The sequence below is a fragment of the Lathamus discolor genome, chromosome 14 (assembly GCF_037157495.1).
Source record: "Lathamus discolor isolate bLatDis1 chromosome 14, bLatDis1.hap1, whole genome shotgun sequence".
Classification (NCBI taxonomy): domain Eukaryota; kingdom Metazoa; phylum Chordata; class Aves; order Psittaciformes; family Psittacidae; genus Lathamus; species Lathamus discolor.
In genome coordinates, this window is record NC_088897.1 from 12,648,796 (window position 1) to 12,676,120 (window position 27,325).

The following is a 27,325-nucleotide window of genomic DNA, read 5'->3' on the forward strand; positions in this document are numbered from 1 at the left end:
TCACGGGGCAGGGTCCGGGCCCCGCCTCGCCCCTCCCCGGCCGCCGTACTTCCGCGCCCTTCCCGGCGTCCTCTGCGGCGGCGGCTGGCAGGAGTGGGTTCGAATCGCGTCCCGGTCGGTGTCACCGTGGGTCTGGGCTGCTCCGCCGTCCGCTCTCCCCTCAGCGGCAGCGCGGGGCCGTCCCCGGTGCCAGTCTCGGCCGTCCGGATGCCGTGAGGGGAGGCGGGACGTGGGGCGGGCCGGCTGTGGGCCTGGTCGGGTGTGGGCCGTGGGGCTGGAGCCCCCTCGCGAGGGGCGCGTCGTGCGAGTGGCGGGGACAGCTGCGTGCGGCGGGGCGAGGAGCGGAGGCGAAGCCGAAGCCTCAGCCGCGTTGAAGAGCGTTAAGAGCGTTGCGTGCCGGGGCCTGCTCAGTTTCCAGGTGCCAGAGCAGCCGAAGGAGACGCGCGCCTGGCTGGCGCCGCGCAGCGCCTTTGGTTTAAACCTCCTCTGCAAAGCTTCAGGCACGAGCATGCCCGTGTTCCGCTTCCCTTTGGCACTGGCGGTGTTTGCACAGACCGTGTGCCTTGAGCAGAGCCTGAAGCTGTCGTGGTAATCTGTTCTCTTTGCAGTATGCTGCTTCCCTTTTAGGTACATGATAGCTATAAAAGTACTGCAGCAAGCTTCTTGGGGTTCATGGTGTGAGCCTCGTTGTCTGTAGTGGTGCTCCTCAGCTCTCTGTGGCGGTGTGTAAAAGAACGATATAAATTGTAAAATATGCTTTAAATGACAGGATTTTTGCCATCCGTGTGAGTGCACAATGCACTTTCCACGCATTGGGAATGCGTGACCTGGGATTGCTTTTGAGAGGCAGAAATAATGTTTGATTTTTCTGGTGTTTATAGTTGTCATTGTAAGGAAAAGACAAATAGTTGGAATTTCAGCATCAAGCCTGTGTGATGGCACCAAGCAAGGCAACAGTGTCTGATGCTACATTTGCATTCACTACCCAGCTCTACAGGGACGAGGCAAAGGCTTTACAAACGCAGGTATTATTTGACTTCTGCAGCGATGCTGTATTGGCTTTCATTTGTGATAGTTACAGAAAGATGACTATACCTAACTGAGATTGACACTAGTAGGCTATCTTCATACTCGCTTTCATGATGCTGTCATACATAATCTTCACACTGCCTTTTTGTAAGGGTATAGACCAGAAACCACATCTGTAAATATAACTTATGATCTAAATGCTTAATTCAAAATAATTTTTAATAATGGTATTTGTCTGAGTGGATGGAATACCTTGCGTACATTGAAGAAGTACTGTCACAACAGAATGCATTCTAATATGAAAGAAAGTCTGTTTTCCTTACTTTTTGACACTATAGACACATCCCCTGTGGAAAGTGACCTGTGTAATATTAGATCAATTTTTTTTTTACACTTTGGAACAGCTCCAGTTCAACAGAAATGTTCCTGCAGCTCCAGAGAACCTGGCTCTCCGATTCTCTAATCCCCGTCCAATTATAATAGAAAAACTGAAGGCGTCCAATAATCAGAGAAATCTCAGTGGAAGTGAGGACCCCAGCATGAAAAGCTCTGGCGTATTTTCAGTGGTATCTGAAGAGAGACTAAAATTGGCTATTCAGCTCGCCAAAAGGGACATAAAACGAAGACAACTTGAAAAGCAAGTGAAACAGCGAGTATTTGGAGGTGCTGCCGGTAAACCTCTATTGACCCAGAAGTCACAACAGCAGAAGGCTGAAGTATTTGAAATCCCAGAAGATAAAAATGCACTCAAGTCTCAAACTTGCTTGAAATATCAGCAGAATCTTGGTCAGGCATCCAAAGTGGAGACTGCCACCTCTGGCACTAAAGTTTATCTCTATACACCAAATGAGGGAACGCTAATACCAGCTGGTCTGGGCTCTCCACCCAGTCATGGCACGGGGCCAGACCCCAAGCCGAGCATCAACAAAAAAGAAGAGAAAAGCATGCAGGAGGTCCGACGTCTGCACAAGGAGTTGAAGAACTATGTCCAGAAAATTGAAGAATTGACAAAAAAGGGTAAGACTCAACAACAGTCATGTGATGAAAAGGCAATCACTTACTACCTCCCACAATGCAATGCCCAGCTAACCTGTGAGCAATGGCTACCTTCCTTCCCAAAAAAGTCCAATTTTGTTACTGCTGAGCATGGTGTGGAACATCCCTTTGGTCAGTTGGGGTCAGCTGTCCTGGCCATGTCGCTTCCCAGTTTCTTGCCCACATGCAGGCTGTGCACTGCTAGGGCATAGTTCATGTTGTGCAAGTACTGCTCAACAGTAGCCAAAACACTGGGGGGCTATCAACACTTTTAGTCATAAATCCAAGCCAGCAACATACTGGTGACCAACTCCATGGCAGCCAGCCACAGTGCACACCACATTGGTTCCTTTGTAATAACTACTTGAAAGTTTAACTGTTCCTAACTTCGAGTGCTTTACCTGCATTGCTGTCATAAAACTAAGAGATCATGTTGTTTTGGAAGATATAACTAATAGGCTATATTATATAAGAATGTTTTGTCAAATTCTAGCTAGAAACATGATGTACAGTTAAAATAACTAGCTTTCATTACTGCTCAAGGGAGCCCTGCAAATATGATACCTCGTGTATTGGTTCTGCATGAAAGAAGCTTATTGATGAACTATGTTTGTTCTCATGTCTTAATTGGGATTTTTTCAGGTTAAATTAAGACATAAAACTTTTTCATTTCATGCTTTTTAGGTGGAGAGAGAGAAATTTTAGATCCTGATAAAGAGCAGCGAGTTTGCACTAGGAGACGGGAGCAAGCTGCACGGTCAGCTCGGATGCTTTATGTACTCCAACAACAGGTAAGAATCAGCATTTTGAATTCGGATGCATAGTAGTTAGCTTACCGTGATGAATTTGACAGAAATGAACCGAAACAAGAGAAATTTTATCTTCTCATCTCTGAACTTCCCTAGCGCTCTAGTTTAGGTCTGAATGGTGTCACTAATTTCTCTCATGACTGGACAGAGATGAGCATCATTGCTGGAAAATTTAAACTTTGACTCAGACATTATAGTGAAGATTAGTTGTTCATTTATAGACACAGAGCTCATTCTGACTGACTTTCCCCTGTTCCCCTATTTCTTGATAAACAGGTGAAAGAAATTCAGGATGATTTAGAGAAACTGAGTCCTCATAAAGTCAAACATACCAAAAAGGTAAGATGTAATTATTCTTCAGGCTGTGAGTAATTGAGAGGAAGCTTTCTAGCTAATTGAGTTTGTCTAGGGTACACCTGAGGCCTCTCTAGAAGTGAGTTTCTCTTTGTATCTTGCACCTTTCATCTCATTCTCACAGAACTATGTCTCACTTGGTCTGATACTGCCTTTGCTGCTTCCCTGTTCTTCTCAGTTCTTGCCCATCTACAGTAAACTACAAAGGAAGGCTGTTGGTCTGCTTTTATGTGGCTCCTAATTCCTTCTTCATTCCACTTCCTTTTCTGAATAATACTGGGCTCTACTCTTGCCTATTTTTTTTTTTTAGCTTTCCATTGATGTCACTCAGTCTTGTCAGCCCCTTTGTGCTTTTCTTCTCTGATCAGTATCTTTCAGAAAGATAGTACTGAGATTATGCCGGTTCTTTGGCCGTTACTGTCCTGTTGTTCTCTTGTGCTTTTCCAACACATGTATTTTATTCTGGAATAAAAAGTGGAGGAAGGAGAATGTTCTATGTTTGTGCAATTGTTGCACATCACGATCAAGCCCATGACTATAGTACTCTGTTGGCACAGGTAGTGGAAACATCTGAATACGTTATAACGAGGTTATTTTATCTGAAGCTAGTGTGATACTTGATATGGTGTGTAGTACTTTAGTCGGTTACTTAAATGCCTGTTTTGTTTTGTCTCACAAATGCCCTCATATCCATCAGAATTATCCCAAGCCTGAATGTTTCTCCATGAAATATTGGTGACAGTTCTTCAAATAATATCAATATTCATAGAAACTGTAGCTATTAAAACATTTATTTTTCGTTTTCCAGTCTCGAGCAGTATCCAGGTTGGCGGCAGCACACAGAGGAGCTGTACGAGCCTTGCAGGCATTTGCCAGTCATTTTACAGATCAAACAGAGCAGCAGATTCCTACCCACTACAAGGAACTGGGCAGTCTCATTCGACAGCTGTCTCTCTGTTCTGCCAAACTAGAAGTGGATTCTTCCATTTCTGATGTTATCCTAGATATTTTGCTACAAGTCGAAGTAAGAAAAAACACTCTGGTTTTGCTAAGGCAGAAAAGACAAAACTGTAAACTATATTGTGTGTTCATGAATGGCAGAATATTGAACTGGGGTTTTGGGGGTTTTGCTGTTAGTTGTTTGGGGTTATTTTTAAGGATGTATTTTCAATCTGTAAATGTGTTCCTAAGTAATGGTGGTGTAAAATAGATGTGCATCCTAAACACGGAAGCTACCTGACGCCCTTCTTATTGATGCCCTTCAAATGCCTTTTGTTAGTGATATCTGATGTCTTAAAACATGTTGTTGGTATAATAGAAAAGTTCTGATTCACATTTCCTGCTGTAATTCCTACCTACAAGACTATTTTTTTTAGAGTAAGACCCAATGGAACCTGAACCATTGTAAAACCAGTATTTTAATTAATTTGAATGAAAGCAACTGATACCATAGTTATAAGATATTTTCCTTAAAGTATGGTTCTAACTGTAAGAGCTGTGTTTTTATTTTTACTGTTCTGCACTGCTTATGAAAACAATAACAGTGCTGACTGCCTGGCAATTGCAAAGGAGGTAGAATTGTTTGAGTTTGGACTTGGCATTGGAAGATGTGTCTGTCTTCCCTGAGTTGTGGGCTTTTGTCATTTTTCTTTGGTTTTGTCTGTAGCATTTGTGTCTGTTTCTTTTTGAACATGCTGTAAGCAGATAATTTGCTGGGAGTCAATTGTAAATACAAAACCACAAGTCTTTTCTGTAAGGTTTAAGTTAATACTGCAAAGAAGCTTCTGCAGGAACAAGCTGTCAGGAATAATCACTGCCACAAAAAAAAAGAATCACGCTAAAAAAGTTCCAACTACTTGGAATCTCTGAATTTTCCATCTCACTATTACATCAGTTTTACTGAGAGAGTAATTAACATTCTAAATATATGATGCAGGATCTGGATTCACTGCTGGAGAAGAAACAAACACCCCAAAAAATGAAGAAGTGTATTTCATCATCTCGAGGCAAATCTCCAAGGAACACTGAGGCATTTCCATCCAGAAAGCAGCTTGTATCTCCAAACGGGGAAAACAAACGTCTCATTTTAAAGGGACAACACAACCAAGAACCTAGAAAACCTCCAGCTGCCAGGAGTCTCTCGGCTGGTTTGTATTCTGAATTCTAAAATACATTTTTATCAGTTAACTTGCCACCTCCTCTCAGTTTTGTAGTATGTTAGGTATTGTCAGTCAGAAGTGCATGACAGCTCATATGTAGTCCTCAGACTCACGCAGCCTTGTTAGGCATTTTTTCCCCTGTTCTCTGAGAGCATCAGGCTGCAGGTTTATAAGCCTCCTTATAACTGTTATTATCACGTTCTGCCTGGTTTTGTCCAGGCAGACAACCGCGGGTTGAACTTGGATTGGCTTTCCACAGGTATACCTAAATTGCAGTTTACAAGCTGACATTAATGATGCATACAGAATATTTCCAAATACCTACCTAGATAGTACTGTGCTGATGCATTATTCTGGAGTGCAAAGTTGCTGACTGTTAGCAAATCTCCAACAAAACTATTCTTGCTTAACTATTTACAGTGAAAAGATTAACTCAAGTCTTGGCTCAGAATTTCCTTGATTTGTGCAGGTTTTCTACTTTTGAGGGGGGTGGCTCTGTTTTATTCTTGCCAGTTCATAAATGTTAATGTCTTCTTCCCAGGAATCACAGTTTCAGTACCTAGAGACACATTAACTGATTGTTAAGCTGAAGACACTGTTTTTTTTCCATTATTAGTTTGCCATGCAACCATTTCAATGATATATTTATTGAAAAATAAATTACTTTGCTTCTTTAACTTCATATGTGAAAGGAAATGGGTTTTAGTCTTCCTTATGGTGTTAGAGATAAATTTACCACCTGAAGTATTTTGATACCTCATGTAAGCCATCATTGCTTATTACATTATTACATAACCTATATTAATTGGTTTTCTTCTTTAAGGTGTCATTCTCATACCTCGTACTGGTTTTTACTAGAATAGTATTTCTTTCTACCCCTAGGAAAGGGCAAGAAGTATGCTTAGTTAAAAGCTTTTTTTTGATACATGTTGCAAATATTTCAGCAGCTCAGAAGGCAAACAGTTGTGCTTGGATACTGCACAATAAATTCCAAGAAGGCAGCAAACCACCTGCTCCAGAGAAAAATGCCACTTCACAAGGAAGCACAGATGCATTGCTGAGAGCTAGAGCTGTGAAAAAAGATCCCATACTTGAAGGTGTCCCATTGAAGAAGAAAGGTGTGTTATTACCTGCAAAATCACAGGTATGGAAGTCATAAAACAACTTATGCTTTTTCTACTTCTCTTCTGGGATTTGTTGTATAATGGAAGACACTGTCCAGCTTTGCACTTCCTCACAACCTTTTTATGCCAATCTAGGAGGCAGAGAGGAATCAACTGTGTCATCTGCCTACAGTATTTCTAGTGGTCATGACTACTTTATCAGATGTTTTATGACAGTAGTGTTACTGTTGCTTGGAAATGCACCGTATGACGAGGACCAATGAGTAACAGCGTTAGCAAGGAAAACTGTTACCAAAATTAGTTTCTTGTTTGAAATTAGTGTGGTTATTTTTCAACTTAAAAGCTGGAATATTTTCCTCTTATTGGTCTTTGTCATGAAAAATGCAATCAGTGGTAATGTTGTGTTTAATATTAATGTTAGGAGGAGGAGATAAGTTGGGCAAATTTAGATTTGTAGAATCATAGAATAGTTAGGGTTGGGAAGGACCTTAAGATCATCAAGTTCCAACCCCCCTAAAGTCACACCTACACCTCACACTAAACCATATCACCCTACGGTCTGTCCAACCTGGCTTTGGGCAACCTATTCCAGTGCCTCACTACCCTCCACAGTAATGAACTTCCTCCTTATATCCAATCTAAACTTCCCCTGTTTAAGTTTGAACCCATTACCCGTTGTCCTGTCACTACAGTCCCTGATGAAGAGTCCCTCTTCAGCATCCCTGTAGACCCCCTTCAGATACTGGAAGGCTGCTATGAGGTCCCCACGCAGCCTTCTCTTCTCCAGGCTGAACAGCCCCAACTTTCTCAGCCTGTCTTCATATGGGAGGTGCTCCAGTCCCCTGATCATCCTCGTGGCCTCCTCTGGACTTGTTCCAACAGCTCCATGTCCTTTCCATGTTGAGGACACCAGAACTGCACACAATGCTCCAGGTGAGGTCTCACAAGAGCAGAGTAGAGGGGCAGGATCACCTCCTTCGCCCTGCTGGTCACACTCCTTTTGATGCAGCCCAGGATACGGTTGGCTTTCTGGGCTGCGAGCGCACACTGAAGCCGGCCCATGTTCATTTTCTCATCAACCAACACCCCCAAGTCCTTCTCTGCAGGCTCCCTCTGAATTTCTTCTCTGCCCAACCTGTAGCAGTGCGTTGGATTGCCCTGATCCAGATTGCATTTGTCATGGTTAAACTTCATAAGGTTGGCATCAGCCCACCTCACAAGCGTGTCGAGGTCCTTCTTGATGGCATCCCTTCCCTCCAGCGTATCAAAACTGGACCACACAGCTTGGTGTCATCGGCAAACTTGCTAAGGGTGCACTCAATCCCACTGTCCATGTCAGCGACAAAGGTGTTGAACAAGACTGGTCCCAACACTGATCCCTGAGGGACACCACTTGTTACTGGTCTCCAGCCGGACACTGAGCCATTGACCACAACTCTTTGTGTGTGGCCATCCAGCCAGTTCTTTATCCACCGAGTGGTCCACCTATCAAATTGATATCTCTCCAATTCAGAGACAAGGATGTCGTGTGGGACATTTTACTTCATGGTCACAGTAATTATAAAACTTCTTTTTAAGTCCTTGCAACCAGCCAGAGGCTTCTGTGGTAGAAACAAGTGAGCTCTTTACAGAATATTTCAGGGTCTTAAAAAAAAAACAAACCAAAAAAAAACCCAAAAAACTTTTGTAAATAGTTTGTGGGGCTTTTTCTGTTGTTTTTTTTTGGTTTGGGTTTTGGGTGTGTTTTTTTTTTTTTATTTGGTTTTTTTTTAATTATTATTATTGAATACCTATCCCCCTTTTTTTTTGTTTAGAGTATCATCTTTGGCTTGAAAATCAGATTGCTACAGTAACGTAGATGTATATGTGTGTAACTTTTACTGCTTCCCACATCTGTCCTTGCAGCTGGTGAGCAGGAAGGTTAAGTATTGCAGTAATTCATACTGAGGGAACGAGCCTTGTAGTAAATACAAATATGGTGATATTTTAGTTTCATGGCTGAATAAAATGTTACTGTGGAAACCTTCTGTTTGGAACTATTCCAAGTTAATGTCAAGTATAAGCGTGAAAATCTGAAAATAAGTGTTTTCCCATGAAGTGCAACATTGAAAATCTTGGAACTGTTTGCAAAGAGAAGAGTTGTAGGATTAAGCATATGTTCTGTTCAGGCACAGTTGTACTTCCCTTTAAGTCATGTCAACTGTGCAACAAAGCAAGTAGGCAGGACTTCAAGACAAATTTTGAAGCAGAACGTACAATACTTTAAAAATTCAACGACTGGAATATGTGTTTTTAATGTGCTTGTGTTTATTTTAAGGGAACACCAAAATCTCTAAAATCAAGAGAGATAAAGCCTCAAGGAAAGCATGCCCGATTTCAAGAGACAACTATAGCTTTCCAGCTAAAAGAGAACAAACGACTTGCTAAGGAGAGTAGAATACCCTGCTTGCCTCCAAACCGTGCATACCTACCTGTTGCACCTAAGCGGTATGTTCCCAGAGGAGTAGAACCTGTCTTTACCCTGCTTTCCTGTGGAATGCTGCTGTATCTGTACTAGTAAGTGGGATGGATTTCGCCTGCCTGTCAGACTGCGAAGGCAGGTGGCACAGCACAGGTTGCTACCTGCTAGTTGTATGCTTCCCCAGTCGGCACAAAGTGGTCTTGTCCATATAGCCTGGGAAGAGCCATTGCTTTATGCTTTTTTTCTAGATCAGGTGCAAGTATTGTCTGGAAGTCACCATCCAAACTGTGCTAGGCAGGGCATGGACTGAAACACACAGTGTGCAGAATGGATTTTCACAGCACCATGCTGAGAAGGGAAATATTTCCTGTTCCAAAAAGACAGAATATGTATCTTTGTCCTAGCCAGGAATAGAGTGCAGGCTTGTTTATTTTAAGCTATGTTGGTCATACTAGACCAGGGATCCTCAAATTAGCTTTGGAACTACTGTCTGTGGCAATTGGGGCAGGAGATCCACATGCTGATCTAGCTGCTGGATCTGTACTGAGAAGCGTGCACAGTAAGACAAGGAGCCTGACTTTCCAGGCAGTGTTTGTGAGTAGTCATTAAGTTGCCTGTTTGCCAGTAGCAGAAATGTAACTAGAGATCCCTGGTTCTGAGCAGAATTTCCTGGCGTATATGGTGTTAAAGTCAGCATTAATTTTGTCTCTAAAGTGTTTTGCAAGTTTTCTAAACTAATATTCAGAATCACATTATTTCATTCTTCAGTTGTTAAAATGCCCATTTTGTAACCCTCTACGCTGCTGTTTTATTTTTTAAGACTAGCATGACCTGAAGCAGAAACTTCAGGAGGAGTGAAGGTTCTCACTGACTTTAGCAGAGGAGAAATGAAAAAAAATGCAAAAGTAGTTATTTGATTTGAAGAGCTAATAGATGTCAGATGTGATGTCGTCTCCTTACCACTCCACCAGTCTCCAGAAAAGGCCATTTATGCGTTGGTTTTTTTTTTTTAAGTTCCTGTTGTCGTACCAAGTTACAGGATGGCGTTGTTATTTGTTCTTTTTTGCATAGGTCACGGAGTGCTTCTCCAACCCTGTATGCTAACAGAGCTGAGAAGGCAGTGCGGGAGCCCTTAAAACCTCTGTTAGATAGGACACAGGTAGTACAGTCAAACTCATGCCACTGTTTGAAGGATGCCTTTAGAGCTGAAAAAGATCTATATAGGGGCAACACAGTATCTTTTCAACTTTTCAAATCATATTTATTTAGTCAACAGTTTTGGACATTTGGAGAGTGTATTTCCATTTCAGTGTGTGGGCCTTGAATGGAGTAATAGACTTTGGCAAAGCTGCATTAAACTTTCCTTTTTTTTGTTAGCTTCTTATCAAGTAGATGCATTTTTAAATTGGTTTTGAGTGGTTGTAACGGTCCCTTGCTGAACGTGACTGAACTTGATAGGATTGGCTCAATTATTCTTATAATACCATATTTAATGACTAAATAAATTTGGACTAGTAATATTAATGACTAGTACTATAGAAAGCTTTATTATTGTGAGAGGTTTTATGTTTTATTTAGAAGATCAATCTCTCCTTGGAAACAAACTGTCATTTGAAGGATTCTTCATTTGTAAACCATCTTTTAACTCATACATATGAGAAGGTGTATTCTATCTGTATGTCATAAAGTAAAGCTGTTTGACATTTAAGATGACTTTTAATCTTTGCCATATCACAGAATGCATCTGGAAGTGTAGTAATGATTTCCCAGACTTAGCAATTTCAACTTACATAAGCCATATCTTTAAAAGTGTGCCTTCTAAAGTATTGTTTGGTAACCACATACATTGTGAAACAATGAAAAAGCTCTTTCTAACATCTTTTTTCTGGGGTTTGTTTTTTCTTTTTTTCCTTGATGTGACCTTGAATGAATGCAGTTGCTTAAGGGGAGAGATGTTTTCTGTTAAAGTAATATAGGTAAATGAATAATGGAATTGCTAACTGGCAAAATTGGACATAACTGAAAGCTACAGCTGTGGCCTGGATCCTATGTATTTACTTTTGACCATCTGGAGCTGCTTTGCAGCTGTTCCTGTATCAGAAGTTAAATGTGTGTGTAGTGTTTTGTGAGATGAGGGTCTTTGCTTCACTTTATTGAATTCCTGGTTGATCTCTGAGCCTGTGACAGTTCTGTCTTCTATTTGGGAACAAAGTTGTTTAGCAAGCGCTTTCCATATTCATTGGTTTTATTGGTTTGTCTTATTGTATAGGTTGAAAACTTATTTGGATCTTCATTGAAGGGAAAAGTTGAATGGCAATTGGACTATTTCCATGAGCTGCTGGAAGAAATGTTCTTTCCCCTCAGTTGTTTGGGGTTTTTTTTTTTTCCTTTCTTTCTTGCAATCCCAGGGGGGATTGTTTTAGTCTTATTGGTTGGTTTGGTTTGGTGGTGGTTTGGTTTTTTTTGTTTTGTTTTAATAGCAGGTTGCAGCAAATGCAGATATTCTGAGTGAAAAGTTATTGGATGATCTTTTGGAAGATACTGCTCAGGAACTGCGGAGTGTGGACCAGCATGAGCAACTCCAGAGCAAGGCTCTGCCTATGGCTGACACTCACAGTTTGGAGTCAATGTTGGAAAGAATGGAAGAAATTGAAGTAAGATTTTTCTCCCTTGGATGGTCTCATTAGTGCTAATTTCTAGTTTACTACCCATAAGTTGTAATATCTGTAAGTATCTACGTTCTTAAATGAAGCAAGGTCTGACTGGGTCAGTGCCTAAAATGAAAGACTTGGAAGGAGTTTGGGCTTCCAGCAAAACTGCTGTGAGAGCAGAAGAAGGTTTGCCCTAATGGTTTTATTGCTAGCTTTAGAGCCCTTAGACCTGAGTTTGCTTCCCACCTCAAGACTTTATGGCTTGGGTAATATGTGAATGGGACAATCAGTACGGCGATTGATTGTCTCACAGATTGGAAAGTATTTGAATACGATTTTTTTGTGTGTTCTGGGATCCCAAGAGCATGAGCATCTCAGAAATATGCTCTGACAATTCAGAATATTTCACAGGGCAGCATGGGGAAAGTCAGAAAATATATGGTTATCTGTGCCCTTATTTGTCCATCTTTCTATGTAAATATAATGAGGTTATGATTTCCTTGACTTGAACTTTCATTTATTGATTTCTTAAATTTTTTTTTATTTTTTTATTTTTTATTTTTATCAGCTTTCGTACACTTTCTGGCTCAAGTCCCATTTCAACCTTCCTGTTCAGTGAAATATATTGTAATGCAGATCTACAGAGCTTAGTGCCATTTGCTTCTAGAGATCCATTTGTAACTTGGAAGCATGAAGTTTACATTGTGTAGTGTCTTTATCATACGAGGCATTTAAGCACACGTTTGATTTGTCTGTTGGTAGTTAGGCAGGAACAGCTGAGGGTCCTTCAGTTGTTTGGCTAGCTGCTGTTGAGCTGAAATAGGAGCAGTTGTCATGCTACTGACTAGTTACATTTTCCAAGTATGGCATTTTGAATGAGAGGAGTATCTGTGATTTCACACACCTACTGCTTTTGTGTGTTAACTAGGCAAAATAAGCCTACTTTGACCACAGAGGATCAAGACCTGCTTTCTGATTGGGTCAAAACAATCAGTACAGCTGAACTGCTAACTGTTTGTTAATTGATGGAATTTGTATGTTCAAAACCAGAGATACCAGGAGGCTGTACGCCGGAGATTCACCCACATTGTCTACAGTGATTTGGAGTTCTGGGCCCAGGAAGACAAAATGGGTAACTGTCTTTTTAATACAACTTGTTTTTTCTGTAATCTGTATCTTTAAGTTCATATGCTGTGAAGTAAAAATAATTTGATTATGTGTGGTCAAATAACACTATCCAGACACGTTTTTTACTATAGGTGCTCCTTTCAGAAGACTGTTTCTAAAATCTAGTTCTAAAATCAGTATTGTAAAGGGGAAGAATTTCATCTGAGAACTGGCTGCCATTTTCTAATTGCCTTTGTTGGGGTTGCTTTTGGGTGGAAAACACTGCTAGTGCAGTTTACCTGAAGGATAGGAATCTTTAACACATTCTTCCAATCATCAAGTAACTTTGAATGTTGTCCCTTTTCTAGGCATTTGCGTTCCTTAGCTTAAATGTTTTCTACCAAAATGTAGTGATTTTCTTGCAGTGAAAGTGATATTCCATAAGTACATACCCTCCAATTCACTACTTGAATTTACTGCAGAGGACAGCTAATTTACTAAGTCTGAGGCCTAATCCTAAAGCCACTAAGGTCTAATCCTAAAGCCACTTTACTTGTTTTCTTGTTAAGCTCTGCATGATTTGTCTGTCTTCAGTTCTGAGATACTGGCAAATCTGTAAATCTTAATCTTGAGAAGAGTATTTAGTGTGTTCTCATTTGACTTGATTTCTTTGAAACGCCATTAATTACTTAGGAGTGATCATTTTCATGCTAATAATTTCCAAACTATTTATCATTCACAGGCTGAGGTAAGGTATGAAGTCTCTGTCCTGCTGTCAATTTGTTTAGGCAGGAGCAAGCAGATACTTGCCTTCTAGTTTGCATCTCCTATTTCTTCCCTTTTGTCATGGTTTAAACCCAACCACAAAGCTCGTTCACTCACTCCCCCATTTCTTGCCCTCCCCCTGCTCCCAGAGGGACAGAGTGGAGAATCAAAAAGAATGCAACTCCCACAGGCTGAGATAAGAACAGTTCAGTACCTAAGGTATAACACAAATCACTGCTGCTACCACCAATGATAATAATGATAAAGGAAATAACAAGAGGAAAGAATACAACACCACAACACCTCAACACCAGCTGACCAATAACTCACCCCACTCCCCCCAGCCAAGCACCGACTGATACCTCGTCCAACCCTGCAGTGAACTCGCCCTTTGGGGTAACTCTCCATTACATCCTGGGCATGACGTGCTGTGGTATGGAATACCTCTTTGGTCAGTTTGGGTCAGGTGTCCTGTCTCTGCTTCCTTCCTGCTTCCTGCGGTAGCAGTTATTTTTCTCCTTCTCAGTGGCTGGTGCAACGCTGTGGTTTTGATTTTTGGCCTGGGAACAGTGCTGATAACGCCGATGTTTTCAGTTGTTGCTCAAATGTTTGCTCTGGCCAAGGACTCTCTGAGCCTCATGCTCTGCCAGGGAGGAGGGGGAGCTGGGAGGAAGCAGAGACAGGACACCTGACCCAAACTGACCAAAGAGGTATTCCATACCACAGCACGTCATGCCCAGGATGTAACGGAGAGTTACCCCGAAGGGCGAGTTCACTGCAGGGTTGGACGAGGTATCAGTCGGTGCTCGGCTGGGGGGAGTGGGGTGAGTTACTGGTCGGCTGTTGTTGAGGTGTTGTATTCTTTCCTCTTGTTATTTCCTTTACAATTATTATTATTGGTGGTAGCAGTGGTGATTTGTGTTATACCTTAGTTACTAAACTGTTCTTATCTTAACCCATGGGAGTTGCATTCTTTTCGATACTCCTGGAGGGACAGAGAGGAGAAGAGGGAGGGAAAGAAGGGGGGGAGTGAGAGAACAAGCTGCGTGGCTGGGTTTAAACCACGACACGAAGCTACACTGATTTTTTTTCAAGCTGAATATCTGATCACATACTGACTTTAATGGAATGGTGTTGTTTTATACCAGTTGGAAAATCTCAGAATAAGACTGGTGAAGGCTTAGCCCAAATCTTGTTGGACTTTTTTCCCATGTCTTGGATTTACTGCCAAGCTCAATACACTACACTAGTTTTAGAGTGGTATTTTCTGTCTCTTCAGTAGAAGTGCCCACTGACACAACAAACTGTCCTAAAGGTAGGATTTCTAAAATGCTCAGCTTTAATACACTGAGCTCTTGGAAATCCTACATTGAACATACATATTAGGAGGTTCAGTACTTTACTTATCTGAAAGACTTTCCCTTAAAAGAAGCAAAAGTATTTATGAGGACTTACCTGCAGTAAATGTACTTTTTCTCTTCCAAAGAAACAATTTTAAATATTATTTTCTTCCTTCTAGAACAGCAAATTGCATCAATTGCTGACAGACCTGCATCTCCTCCTCCAATTCAGATAACCACAGTAACCAGATGCACAGAGCCAGAAACAGACATTTTATTTGAAAAACCTTTTGATGGCAAGTAAGTAGAATATTTGGCCCTACACTAGGCTGTGGTGCATATCAACTGTGTGTCTTCATTACAGAAAGTTGCGGTTACTGTTTGAAGAGATTTTCTGGTCCTTCAAAAAGGTATTCGAAATCTAGTTCTGGCTTAATGACTGTTTCATTTTTCCAGTGGTACTGATGAAAACAAAGAAGCAGAGGAGAAATTGCAGTCTGGAAATGACATTCTGCCGCCCTTGACTCGTAATTCTGTACAGAAAGAGGGCTGTGTGTCTCTTTCTGTGCCAAAACATATGCTCCAGAGCATCTTGGATTATAACAGCAGATACAAGCATCACTTAAAGCTTATTTCCCATGAGGCAGTTGGCAGTTTCAATCCATGGCAGATTGCTGAGAGGTATGTGACATATCTTTGTGTTTCTGATGTGAATGTGTCAGCTGCTGGATGGGTTTTTCTGTCCTTCAGGGAAAAGCATTGGGAGGGGGCCATTTAAATTCCATATTGAAAGCCAGAAGCCTATTGGACTGTGTCTCTACTTGGTGTTCATGGGAGGAAAGGATATGGGAGCAGAATGACCTGTAGGAGTGATGATTTTTTTCCCGTCTTTGTGGTGTTACCACAGAAACAACGGTGTGAAATACAGGGTGACTTAAGTTATTTTCAGAAGACTATTGTCAACAGGTAAATTGAAGGAAAACAAAACTTAACTTTTTGTGAATGAAAAAGTAATAAAGCACTGTAAAATACCATACAAGTTTTAATCTTTGTGGTGAGGGATTATGTAGTAGCATTGAAATCAGTGATACAGCTCATTTGAGTGGCATTTGGCATCTACATTAGTGTTTCCAGGAACAGGTCCTGCAATATTTGAGATTATTTGCATATGTGAAGTTAATCAGGTGTGGTGATGGTTTGCCCAATTAGGCAGAGGTTTTAGTAACTGTGATTAGACCACTCCATTTGAATCTCCCTGAAATATGCCTTGTCAGTTCTCAGTACTGTCATTTTGCCTTCTAAACTGTACTCCTGTTTACAGTTGGTGTGATGAGTAGTTCAAGGACTGGCACCTTCTTGGGACTGGCAGATGAATGAAATGGTAGTAATCTCTCCTGACAGCTGAATTCCACCGTTGCTATGTGATACATGTTGTTCCTTGGAATTAAACTGCAATGCTGTACAGCATGCTTCATTGACTTATCCTTACCAGCAGAGGGCATTACAAATCTTTTTCCATAAAATCGTATCCCAGCATGTTTGAAAGAAACGCTCCTGTGCCACGGTCAGAAGGTCTGAGGAAGACTAACAGACTAACTTAAGATATTTCAGAATATATGCAAAACTGAAGAGCAGTTTTCAACAGGCCAGTAAGCAACTGGGTTCTTACACTGAAATAGTTTTCCCTTCTGTAACATCTGTTACAGTGCTCCAGAGATCACTGAAAAGTGAAATTTCTCCTCTCATTTTTTCTTAAACTTTATTGCTCTCAGTAAAGCCTGATTCAGTGGCAGCTGAAATCAGTAAGAGGCTTCCTATTTGTTTCAGCAGCCTTTGGATGAGCAGCACAGCATGTCAACTCTTATTCCTACAGCAGGATGAGTATCTATGAGCTTGAAAAAACAAAGCAACTGAGATCTCTTAACACTTTAGCTCAGAGTGTCCTTTGCTATGACCCAGACTGAGGATAGAATTTCTGGGATCTTACACAACACACGTGAGAACATGTATCACCTATTTTCTTGGGCTAAACAATAGAAAGCATGAAAAAACATGGATATTTGCCTTTTGAAATCAGAGCATTTGTAGCAGTGGAATGAATGAATGAATGGAATTTGGAAGTTTACTTTCTGAACCTTTTCTTTTTCCTCTCCCTCAGTCTTGCAGAGCAGTTAACAGAAGAAGCCCTGTGTGATGTGGCAGCAGAGCTGCAGGATGTTTGTGAGGATTATGCAGAAGCTGTGTTCACGTCTGAGTTTTTGCAGCCAATGCAGTAAAGGCTTTCAGATCTGCCCCATTATCAAATGTAACGTCAGCCTTGGTTGTAATGGTCTTATCAGATGATGTAATATTTTGTGTTTTTTAGAACTCTGTGAGATTCTGTTCACCAAAGGAGTTGAATCCATAAAGGATTCACCTCAGGTTTTTGTAAAACCATTATCATAATGTTTTCCTTTTCAGACTTTGTTAAACTGCATTTACTGGGACCTTTGTGTTTTTAGCCAGTGTTTCAACAGAATGAAGTAAACTGTGACAGGTAAAGTTTATGTATTTTGATAAGAATACTGATCTATTTGTATGCCTGTATTACTTCATTCATTTTTATGTATGATTTTCTTAATAGAATAAAATACTGGGAGAACGACTGGGTTCAAGCAGCGTCATCGACTTAGCTGTACTGTGCCTCAATTTTCTGCTTTAAAGTGGAGAGAGTCTGCCTTATCTACCTCAGAAGGGAGCTGTAGGGTTTGGTTTAGTGTTCTTAGTGAAACTAGTTGAATATATCTGATAGCTGTGTTGGAAGAATGAAGCATTATTGGTATTTCTAAAGCCAAGATGGAGCAGTCCAGAGTAAAAGCTGTTTAATACGCTGTTTAGGGCTTTCAGAATCGTGTAAGAAACGCTGTCTGACCACCACACTTAGTATATATACTAGGGTTGGTTCTTTTGGGAATGTGGCTATCCAAAGGAAGGATTTTCATGGCACAGCATTAAGTTGATGTAAACACTTGTCACTCGTCATGCTCACAGGCCACCAGCCTGATTGGACTCTTGCAGTCAGCTTCTGAATGTAGTACCTCTTCTCCTGATTTCTGAATATCACTAGTACATTATGCACAGACAAACAAGACCTTTCAATAGAAGCATATCGTGGAGATTTTCTTCCTTTTTTTTTTTTTCTTCAAGTTACTCTAAAATACTATTTATCAGTATTCAGTGATCCAGCCTCATTCCTTACTCTTAAGAATCCCACAGATAAAGAGAACAATGAAATAAATTAACAGCTGGCATTTCTGCACTGTTGAATTGTCTATTTCAAGTAATCAAAGTGCTAGTTTGGGAGGGAGCAGTGAGTAATAATTTACGGTAGTATTCAGCCTTTGAGGTAACCCAAGCCCCAACATGACAGTGTGTTTCCTTTGACAAATTTATTTTCTCCAATACTGTTCAACCTATAACAGAATAATTTTTAACCTAAGATTATTTTTATTTCCTCTAATTAGAACACACATTTTAAAAATTATTGCTTTTATTGAAGGCTGGTTTACTGTTTTGTTTGTCTTGAAATTTGCACCAAATGTAATGATGTGTGACTTTGATTTCTGTAATTTAAACACTACCTTTTTTTATTTCTGAGGTTATAGAGATAAGCGTGGTTTTAAGTCCAAAAGACTTAAAGCCAGTGTCTCTCTGTATATATATAATATATACATGCTTGTCAAATTATTTTCAAGATATTTCATTTTCTAATAAACTGCACTTGTTTCTTAGGCCTGAATGTAGTGTAATTTAAGAGAACTTCCATCTGAACCTGTTTGGAATACTCAGCACCGAACATGCAAGGGAGTATGTGGCAGCATTACAAGAGTCAGACTACCGACCATATGCCTTGAAGCAATGTGGTCATCTGTCAAGGTAAACATACTTCCTCTTAAATCCCGTGGTACCATGGTATGCTCTGACTGCTGATGCCAAAGTGAACTTTTATTCTGGATGAGAATTTTGTGGCATTTGTGTGCCACATTGGAGCAGAGATGTGTGGAGAGTGAAGGCTTTAGGTAGGATCCCTGACTTTCACGCTCTTCTGTCCTTCCTAAGGAGTTTAACTAAAGGATTTTGTAATGCATTATTTGCACAGGCAGGCTAGACAATTGCAAAGTTTCTGCTCTGAGAAATTTCGTAATTGTAGGGGCTCATCTGAAGGTGAGTCTGCATGTCATTTTTCCTAAGGGACAAACTGGCATTGAGCTGGAAAACATTATGTACATGCATAATTCTTGTCACAGTATGTTGACAGAGACTGTATATGGGCCTGAAATGTGCAACCATAATACCACTGCAATTGTTAACTGCATAACTAATATGCATCTACATGCTACGCAGCTGTGTAAACTGGCCATGCACTTATTTAGAGCAGTGTCGTGCCCCTCAGTCTGTACTTTAAAGCTAAGTCATGGGGGAGTACCATAAGCAGTTTCAGATATAAAGAGTGTTTTAGTGGTATATGTAGTGAAGCACACATTTTCTTGGAGATTTCATTGTAAGATCTTTGCAGGCCTGGTTTTGAGTTTGGTTGTTTTTTTTTTCTTGGTTCTTTATGTGCAAGCTTCTTCAGTGTCAGAGCTATGAGAAGGATGATGCAAAAACAGCATGAAAGAATTCAGTAGTTCTATAGACATGTGGATGACTCCAGCAAATACCAGTTGCTGCAGTCATATATAGCTGAAATAGAATTTAAGTTTACAGAGTGGGTCAGGATGATTTAGATGATGGCTGGTAGAAGAGTATCAGTTTGGTGCAAGGGCAGTGCCCTATACTGGGTGTACCAACAGGCATTAACCACCTTGCCTAGCCTGCCTGGGACCTCTGCCTGTGGCTGAGAGGCCCCCTTGTGGTCAGGCAAATCCCTGGTCCTTGCTGAAGTTGTGCTGCAGGTGCAGCCATGTCCTCCCTGGTCCCTGCTCGGACTCGCTTGCCCTTGGCTCCAACTCGTTGGCTTTGTGGTCTGATGATGCCTGGACTGTGAGTGCAACCTGTGACTGTTGCCCTCCTGCCTTGCTCAGGTGCTGTGGGACTGTGTCCTGCTGGTGCAGTCACTTTCCCAGGCTGTGCCATGAGCACCCTTGTTTCCCGGCTTGTCCTCCCTCCTGGGGCAGCTGTGCTCCTCTTTCATGGCGGATAACCGGGTGTGCAGGGAGCAATGAAGCAGGAAGCTGAGGGGTGACTCCAGAAATCCTCTGTGAGGACCTTGAAAACAGATTTGCATTCTGTGAGCTGCTCCTGCAGCTCCTGAAATCATACAATCTGCCCTGTAAATATTTAACCATAGGAATTAAATCGCGTGCTTCTGGGAGTGAGGTAGTTATGGCAACAGCGGCTGCTCTACCACTGCTTTGGAGAGATGCTGTTTTCTACTAATGCTGGACCTAATTCAACTTCCATTAATGTCAAAGTAAGAGCATAATTGAACTTGTTCTTCTTTGGCTTGTTGTATCTTTGGGTTACTCCTGGAGGTGAACTTTCTGCACATCCTGCTTCTCTATGGACTACTTTCCTTGCAGGAAAAATAAATGGGGATTTTTTTGTTTGGGTGGCTTGGTTGTAATTTTTTTTTTTTCTTTGAGAACAGATTCAGCAGCAACAGGAAGAGGGGTTTTGTTCATGATGTATGTGTCCATCAGTAAAGGGGCTCTGTTCATGATGTATGTGTCCATCAGTAAAGGGGCTCTGTTCATGATGTATGTGTCCATCAGTAAAGGGGCTCTGTTCACGATGTATGTGTCCATCAGTTATCTGCCAAATACAAGATCTGCTTCAGTATGTCTTCTCTAAGTATGTCCTGGAAGAACATAATGGTTAGGTTTGGGTTGGTTTTGTTTTTTTTTTTTTTCTTCAGATGACACCACATTCTCTCTTACAACATGTTTGAAGTACTAGATTGCACTTTATGTTTTAAGATGGTAGTCTGGTCTGATTAAAAAAGAGCAGGGTGAAGGACAGTGGTCCCAACTGATCTTTTATCATCTGTTTCCTTGTGCTTTGCCTGTGTGTTATTTTCTGCCCATTGTTGCAACCTCTGTTATGCAAAAGACATGTTGATAAAAGGACTGAGCAGTATTTTTTAAGGACTGATTTTTAATATATTTACTTTCATTTTAAATATTCTTTTAAGCAGCTCCCTGATTTGCCCAGATGTATGTAAAAATTGCTGAACTCTGAGCTAATTCATGAACTACATGAGTTTTCCTCCAATCAAATTCCTACTATACCACATAGAGCTTGTAAATCTAGCTATAGATTCCAGCTTTAAAACCAACACAGAATATGGTCCCACTGCATCAAGGTTGCAGTCAGTGCTTTCCTTTTGCCCCATTTTCCCTCAGTGGAGATTTGTATTTTCAGTCTGTGCCAAAGGCGCGCTCACAGAAGACAAGGGTCACGCTACAAAGTGGGGTACATGCCACAGATGGTGGTGGTGCTGCTGTGGCTAGTGGTTCAAGGGGCTAAGACAAAGCAATCTTACAGTAGCCATGAGAAGGTAAGAGCCCATAGTCCTGTGTTGGGAGTAAAGGAGCCAGCTGGGTTGGCCTGGCCACAGCTGCAGTGACTGCTGTTACTGGTTCTAGCCTGTATGAGCAGGTAACCAGCGTGAAAACGCTGCGGCTCAGGACTGTGTGGGGCTGTGTACTTGCTGGTTCCACCTCTCTCTGCAGCAGGCATTGCTGAATACTTTGTGTGTTTCCTTCTGGGACTGAGAAAACTGCCCGGGAACCAGCTGGAGGAGTGAGACTGGTCCCTGCTGTGCGCTCAGATTTCTGGAGCAGGCCAGTGCTCTAGAGGTTGGTGTCGGTAGACTTCCTCTGGGGAATACGTAGTGGACCATACTGTTAGAATAGTGTGAGAACTGGGGGAGGAATGGAATAAAGAGAAAGCATGAATTATGTCTGAGTGTCTCTCAAGTCACGCTCAGTTAGCTGTTAGGAATGTTTTCTCAGGACCTAGATAACATGGATTAATGGCACTTTGTATACGGTGAGAACTGTGCCTTTTTTTATGCACTAAGCATTCATCTTCCACCCTCTAATACCCTAAAACTCTGTGGAGCCAGAGCCTGGCTTACTCTGGTGATTTTTGAAGCTGCTTGGGCTCACACTAAAATCAATGGGGACTGGATGTCATTGATTCCCTTAGTGATCTGTCTCAGTGCTGTTTCTTGTAACCGTGTTACATAAACCTGACCTTGTGCCAGCCTGCTTAGCTGGGAGTGAATGCAGCCCTGATCTGAAAGGGCTGGAGCAGTGTATAACAGCACCCTGTTGTGAAGGAATAAACCTGCAGGACTGAAAGCTTGAGGGATGCTCTAGCCTGCTAAGCCCTTTGTTTAATCTCAGCCTGGGCACTGTGTGATGTAAGGTGGGCTTATTAATTGTGGAAGACATAGAAGTGGGGAGAGGGGGAAGGAGGGAGGGTGTCCTGTAAAGATTTTTCTGTGTTAGCTGATTAGAATTCCTTTATTGTTTCCTCTTTTGGGAAAGGTTTTGGCTTCCTGTTTGTATATGTGTCAGAGTTGAGGAAAACAGTAAGGTTTAATAGGCTTGAAGGCCAGGAAAGGCTCTAACTTAGATAATTTTGTGAGTAAAATGTCTGTCCATTCCCCAGTCTACCCTACATTATCCCTGTAGTTGTAAAAAGTTCTTCAGCAGGGGTCTGTGTGGGATTAGTAGCTGCATAGAGCCTCTCTGCAGGCTGTGTTTGAACTGGAAATCAAACTACATCAATGGAGTTTTTTGGCTGGTGTTTCAAGGTGCTGAGGCCAGAAGGAACCATGTCAGCCCTGTGCCCTGCACTCTGTGCTGCAGCAATGGCAGCTTTGGGCTTAGCAGGTCTGTGGGCTGACAGCAAAAAGCTGGTCTGGCCCAGCTGAAGACTGCTCTGAGGCCATCAGCAACTTGGCAGTGCTGATCTGGCGCCAGCTGCTCTTTGTACAGTGAACCCCATGAGGGTACCTGAATGGACTGTTGTGTTCTGCTCAGCTCGTTCTCAGGCACATCTGGGCTGTTCATACCTGACGTACCACAAAGCCTGTCTCTGTGGGCAGATTATGTAAAAATAGATGATGAAAAAGGAGGGGGTTGGAAATTGTAATGGGCTTGACAAGGAAAACCAGCGTCTCCTTAGTCTGTCCTCTCCGCTGACAGCTGAAAGGGAAACTGGCTGTTTCTGGTAACATGCCTTAACTCCATTAGGCCCATTTCATTTTTGTACTGTTGTTCGTTAGGTCTTGATTTGTATTAATAGGAAACATGTACCTTAGGCTATGCAAGATGCCTTTGGAGTTTACTCTGTCTTTGAAATGGAAGCAGTGCCAATTGGTTATCACTTGGTTACAGCTGTCTAAATACTTATTCTGTAATGCATTTGTCCCTGAGCAAGTGGTAGAGAGTGAAATTATCTTGATCAAACCAAATGCAAAGCAAGAGAACAACCAGTGCTGCTGAAGTCAGGGGCAGAAAATGCTGATTTAAAAAAACCCAATAAATCGCAATTCTTTTTCTGCTGCCACCCTCTGTGTCTTCAGGGAAGTTTTGCTCAGCCTTGTAACGAGCAGAACAAAAGCTTAAGACGTCTCGCTTGCACCTGCCTGATAGAAATGCAGCAATCCCAGATTTCTGCAGGCTTTGACCTCTGGTGGAAATCTGAGTCTCATTTATATATTTATTGAACTGGTTTAATCTTTTATGTTTGGCTGTTCCTTCTGTGAGTCACACATCAGAACAGCAGTGTTAGGAGGGTTCATTTCTGGGGAGTTGGTCTTCAGTTGTTCCAATGAATTCTTGGTAGTGACAAGCTCCTGCAATTTCAGTTTGCACTTAGAGCTCAGCAATTGTCAGGATTTGGCCTTCTGTTTGGGGCAGCTACAGAGAACCTGGCCTTCGTATTGTAAGAAGCTAGTTCACCATCAAGGTGTTTTCACTGGAAATTGCATTTGTCTCTGAGGTTTGTAAATGTGGCTGAAATTCAAATGAAAGGTTATGCCCTACACAATTGGCTGATGTCTTTTAATTGGGAAAAGAAGCTTGTTCTGAATATGAAACTAAGTAGCATGAATTAAGGTAAAGGTAAGGCTGCTGCTGCTTTCTCCGTCAATCCCCATCCCTCTGGCTTCCCTCTCCTGCCTCTGCAACCAGTCTATTGAGGCTGAGGAAAGACCCACCCAGCCCGAACAGGGTGAGCAGGAAGGAGACGGAGCAAGTAAGCTGCTTTAAAAAGCAAAGAAAGAAAAGCTGTTTCTGTTGTCAAGACTTCCAGTGTAGGTTTCTAACCACCTCAGGAGCACATGCTTAACAATGATTATATCAGCAGGAGGTGGCACTATCCGTGTCAGTTATTAATAAACCTCTTAAAATGCACATGCTGACTCTTTCTTTTTCCTCTTAATTTTTCTTTTAACTCACTATAGCAATTTTTCACTTTTTGAGCTGGCACAGAACAGGAAGTCCACAGTGTTAGTGAAACATAAAGAGCACTGTTCCAGTAGGCCCAAACTGAGATGCTCCAGGGAGATCAAGCTGGGCAATTCCATACAGGCAGCTCCTTAAGCTGTCTCTTAGAGTCTCCTGAAATCTGCCTGAACTAGAACCAACTGTATAAGATGAAGGCTGCCCAGAGAATAACACAAAGAAATCAAATAAAGGTCAGCAAGTAGCACGTTTGTTCCCTTTCTGAAACATCATCTTTTGCTTCTCCAGCAGCCCTTGCTAGCCTTGGGTTTTGGGGGTAGGTTGTGGAGTGGTGGTGTGCAGGCTCTAAAATACGCACTTTTGATGTCCAAGGACTCTGCTTTTCTGCTTTGTGACAAAGCTGTTGATGGTGCGTTTTGTCTCTGAATCTAAGCCCAAATAAACTTGTCTTCTGATCCAGATTTCAGTCCATTTCTAGAATATGACAAACAGCCTGGAAACAGTTGCAGGCTTGGACTTTTCCTGCAGGCACAGCCAGCATTCCCTAGGGCTGGGGTGAAAGTTAGTGACCTCTTGTACCTTGTGGGTTTTGCTAAGAAGGAGTCCAGCCCCATTACCAGTCTAAGACCAGCAGAGCCTTGCTGCATAGCCCAAGAGAGGGCAAGGCTCTGGATCAGTGGGTGTCAGTGCTGTGGGGAAAGACCCAATGGACTTGTTTTGCCTTGTGTATGTTTAGTCCTGTGGGCAGTGTGACACTGACTCTTTAGACAGTGAATTATGCAGAAACAATTTGAAGAGGCAAGTCTCTCTCCACAACAATCTTGCTGCTGGGTTGAATCTTACCCAAACATCTGAATACTGTGAATGTCTGCTTAATGCACCTGGCTGGTGCCAAAAGGGGATATGAATTGAGTTGTGGCAAGGAGGTGGTGGTGGGGGGGGAATACCTGCAGTCCAGTAACGTTTTTGAAAACTGACCAGGATGAAGACAGTGTCAAAAATTTGTCAAACTCCCTTTTGTCACAGACGAGGAAAGGCTGACTGTGACCTGGAGTAGCTGAGCTTGAGGCTCATGGAGGAGCTTGAAAATATCAGCCTTGGAAGCATAGTTTCTGCATGCTTGATGTTGTTTCTCCCATGCATTACACAGATGGTTCCGTAGCCTTCTCTTAATGGTACTGATATATAAGAGGGCTATGGGTGCCACCGAGGGAAATTATGTGCATGGAGTTGCCCAGCATATGCACAGCAGGCTCTATGTAAATGTTTCTATCGTGCTGTGTAGGGCAGATACAACTTCAGCTACCCTTCTTTGCCCAACTCCTCAGGTTCCGTTCCCTTACCTCGCTCACAGTGGGGCTGGAACGCGAGCACGGTTCACCCTGGTTTGTCTGTCATGCAGTGAGCTCTCCATAAGCCTGGCTGGGTGCTGGGAGCTGCGGCCCTATGGCAGAGCTCAGCCCCTTGCAGTGTCGCTCCCAGCAGCAGGATGAACAGTTTGCCCTAGCTGAGACTGGCCTGTGCCTGAGCAAGCCAGTGGGATTGAGGTTGGGTATGTCTGCGCACACAACTGCTGTGCTGCAGAACAGGAATGCTCCACAGATGCTTTTAAAAAGCCTGGTATCACGGTTTCTCCCTCTCTCCTCAGCATTTCAGTTAGGAAGCAGATGGCTAAAAATAGCCTACTGTCTAAAGCACGCAGAGCTGTGCTGTCACCTTACTCCTTTAACATTTAATTTTTGTTCTCCGGAATGTATGCAGTTGTCTGTTGTTAGGTTTTGTTTTCTGGTTTGTTTTGTTTTTGGGTTTTTTTTTGGGGGGGGGGGGGAGGGGGTGTTTTTATTAAAACCCAGTCCTTCATTTAGTTAAAAAAAAAAAAAAGAAAAAGATGGATTTAGGATCAAGCTGATATTCAGCAATGAATCTTACTGCGTTTTTCCATAGTCCTTCCTCCTGCTGGTCTTTCCTAACATTTTGCTCTGCTATGGACCAGCAATCAGGCTCCGGGAAGAGGCTTCCTAGCAATGCATCAAGCCACTATAACAGTGTTTTAAGGAAAACACGCGGTCTTTATGAAAAGAAACGTTGGGAAATCGATAGACTTTTCCACACTGAAAGAACAGATGCTGCGTTCTTATCCACTGAAATGGAGGGACCCTCCAATTTTATCACTATCTTCTTTTTTTACAGCCACACATCCAGCTTCAGCTGCGAAGCTGAGTATTTCTGGTGTCAGTGAGTGCAACTGCAGTAATAAAGGGTGTACGAGGCCTTTCTGGTATCTGGGATTAACCAGAGCTAGGAGCAATCCAGCAACATCACAGCCTCCTCACCAAGCCATGTACCTTCTGGCTAGACAATTCACTGTACCTGGGAATACCATAAAGTCTCTGTTGGACTCGTTGCCCATCCATTGCTATCTTCTGTTATGCCTCTGATTATGATTTTGTTCCTTTTGTTTTTTGGCAGAATGCTGCTCTCTAAAGTGCTGAGCTCTAGCATATCCTGTCTCTTTTTTATTTTGGCTGTGGGTAACATGTAAACAGTGTGGAGAGGCCTCTTAAAGTATCTGAGGTTACGTTCCAAGAGCTGCCATCTCAAGGCTTGTTCTTGGATCCTGGACAGCTTCTTTGGCTCTTTCACTGGCATGAGCAGCCACAAAGCAGGTGTATCTACTGCCGGAGAATTTCTCAGTCCTTCCAAGTAAAGCAGCACGGTGCAACCCATTTTAGTGGGTGGCTTACATGGAACACTTGGCTGTGAGCTGCTCTACTGCCTGCTGTTTTCTCTGATTCAATGTGGTGTCTGCTCCTTAGGGCTGCCTCTCACATCCTGTGATGACTTCAAGGAGGATATAGGAACTGAGCTTGAAGGGTTCTCCTGACCTTCACTGCACCCTCCTCATCAGCTGCTTTTCCCAAGTCCCACACTGGTGTATCACTGAAGTCCCATAATTGCTAATGGAACTGCATTGAGCATCACCCTTTCTTGAAATAAGCAATTATCTTCTGACTATGGACAAACAACGTT

The 27,325-nt window shown here is 42.2% G+C and overlaps 1 protein-coding gene across 13 annotated transcripts; it reads left to right on the forward strand.

The window, feature by feature from the left end:
• The first annotated feature begins 25 nt into the window (after window positions 1-25).
• On the forward strand, window positions 26-26,745 carry KIAA0753 (KIAA0753 ortholog). 13 transcript variants are annotated; one of them, XR_010616046.1, is made up of 16 exons: window positions 26-114; window positions 882-1,025; window positions 1,434-2,046; window positions 2,749-2,855; window positions 3,150-3,212; window positions 4,036-4,251; window positions 5,164-5,374; window positions 6,331-6,530; window positions 8,828-8,997; window positions 10,043-10,130; window positions 11,452-11,625; window positions 12,673-12,754; window positions 15,014-15,134; window positions 15,291-15,515; window positions 16,993-17,370; window positions 18,606-18,749. XR_010616046.1 is itself a non-coding variant. In XM_065695210.1 (14 exons), exons 1-14 carry the CDS (start codon window positions 936-938, stop codon window positions 17,108-17,110), a joined length of 2,478 nt encoding a protein of 825 aa, XP_065551282.1. In that variant the 5' UTR covers window positions 39-935; the 3' UTR covers window positions 17,111-17,501. The 13 variants fall into 13 exon arrangements, 2 of the variants coding, with proteins under 2 accessions (XP_065551283.1, XP_065551282.1); XR_010616054.1 differs by having other exon boundaries at window positions 38-1,025; window positions 16,993-17,139; window positions 17,295-17,370; XR_010616055.1 differs by lacking the exon at window positions 18,606-18,749 and adding an exon at window positions 17,458-18,023 and having other exon boundaries at window positions 38-1,025; window positions 16,993-17,139; window positions 17,295-17,370.
• The last annotated feature ends 580 nt before the right edge of the window (window positions 26,746-27,325 follow it).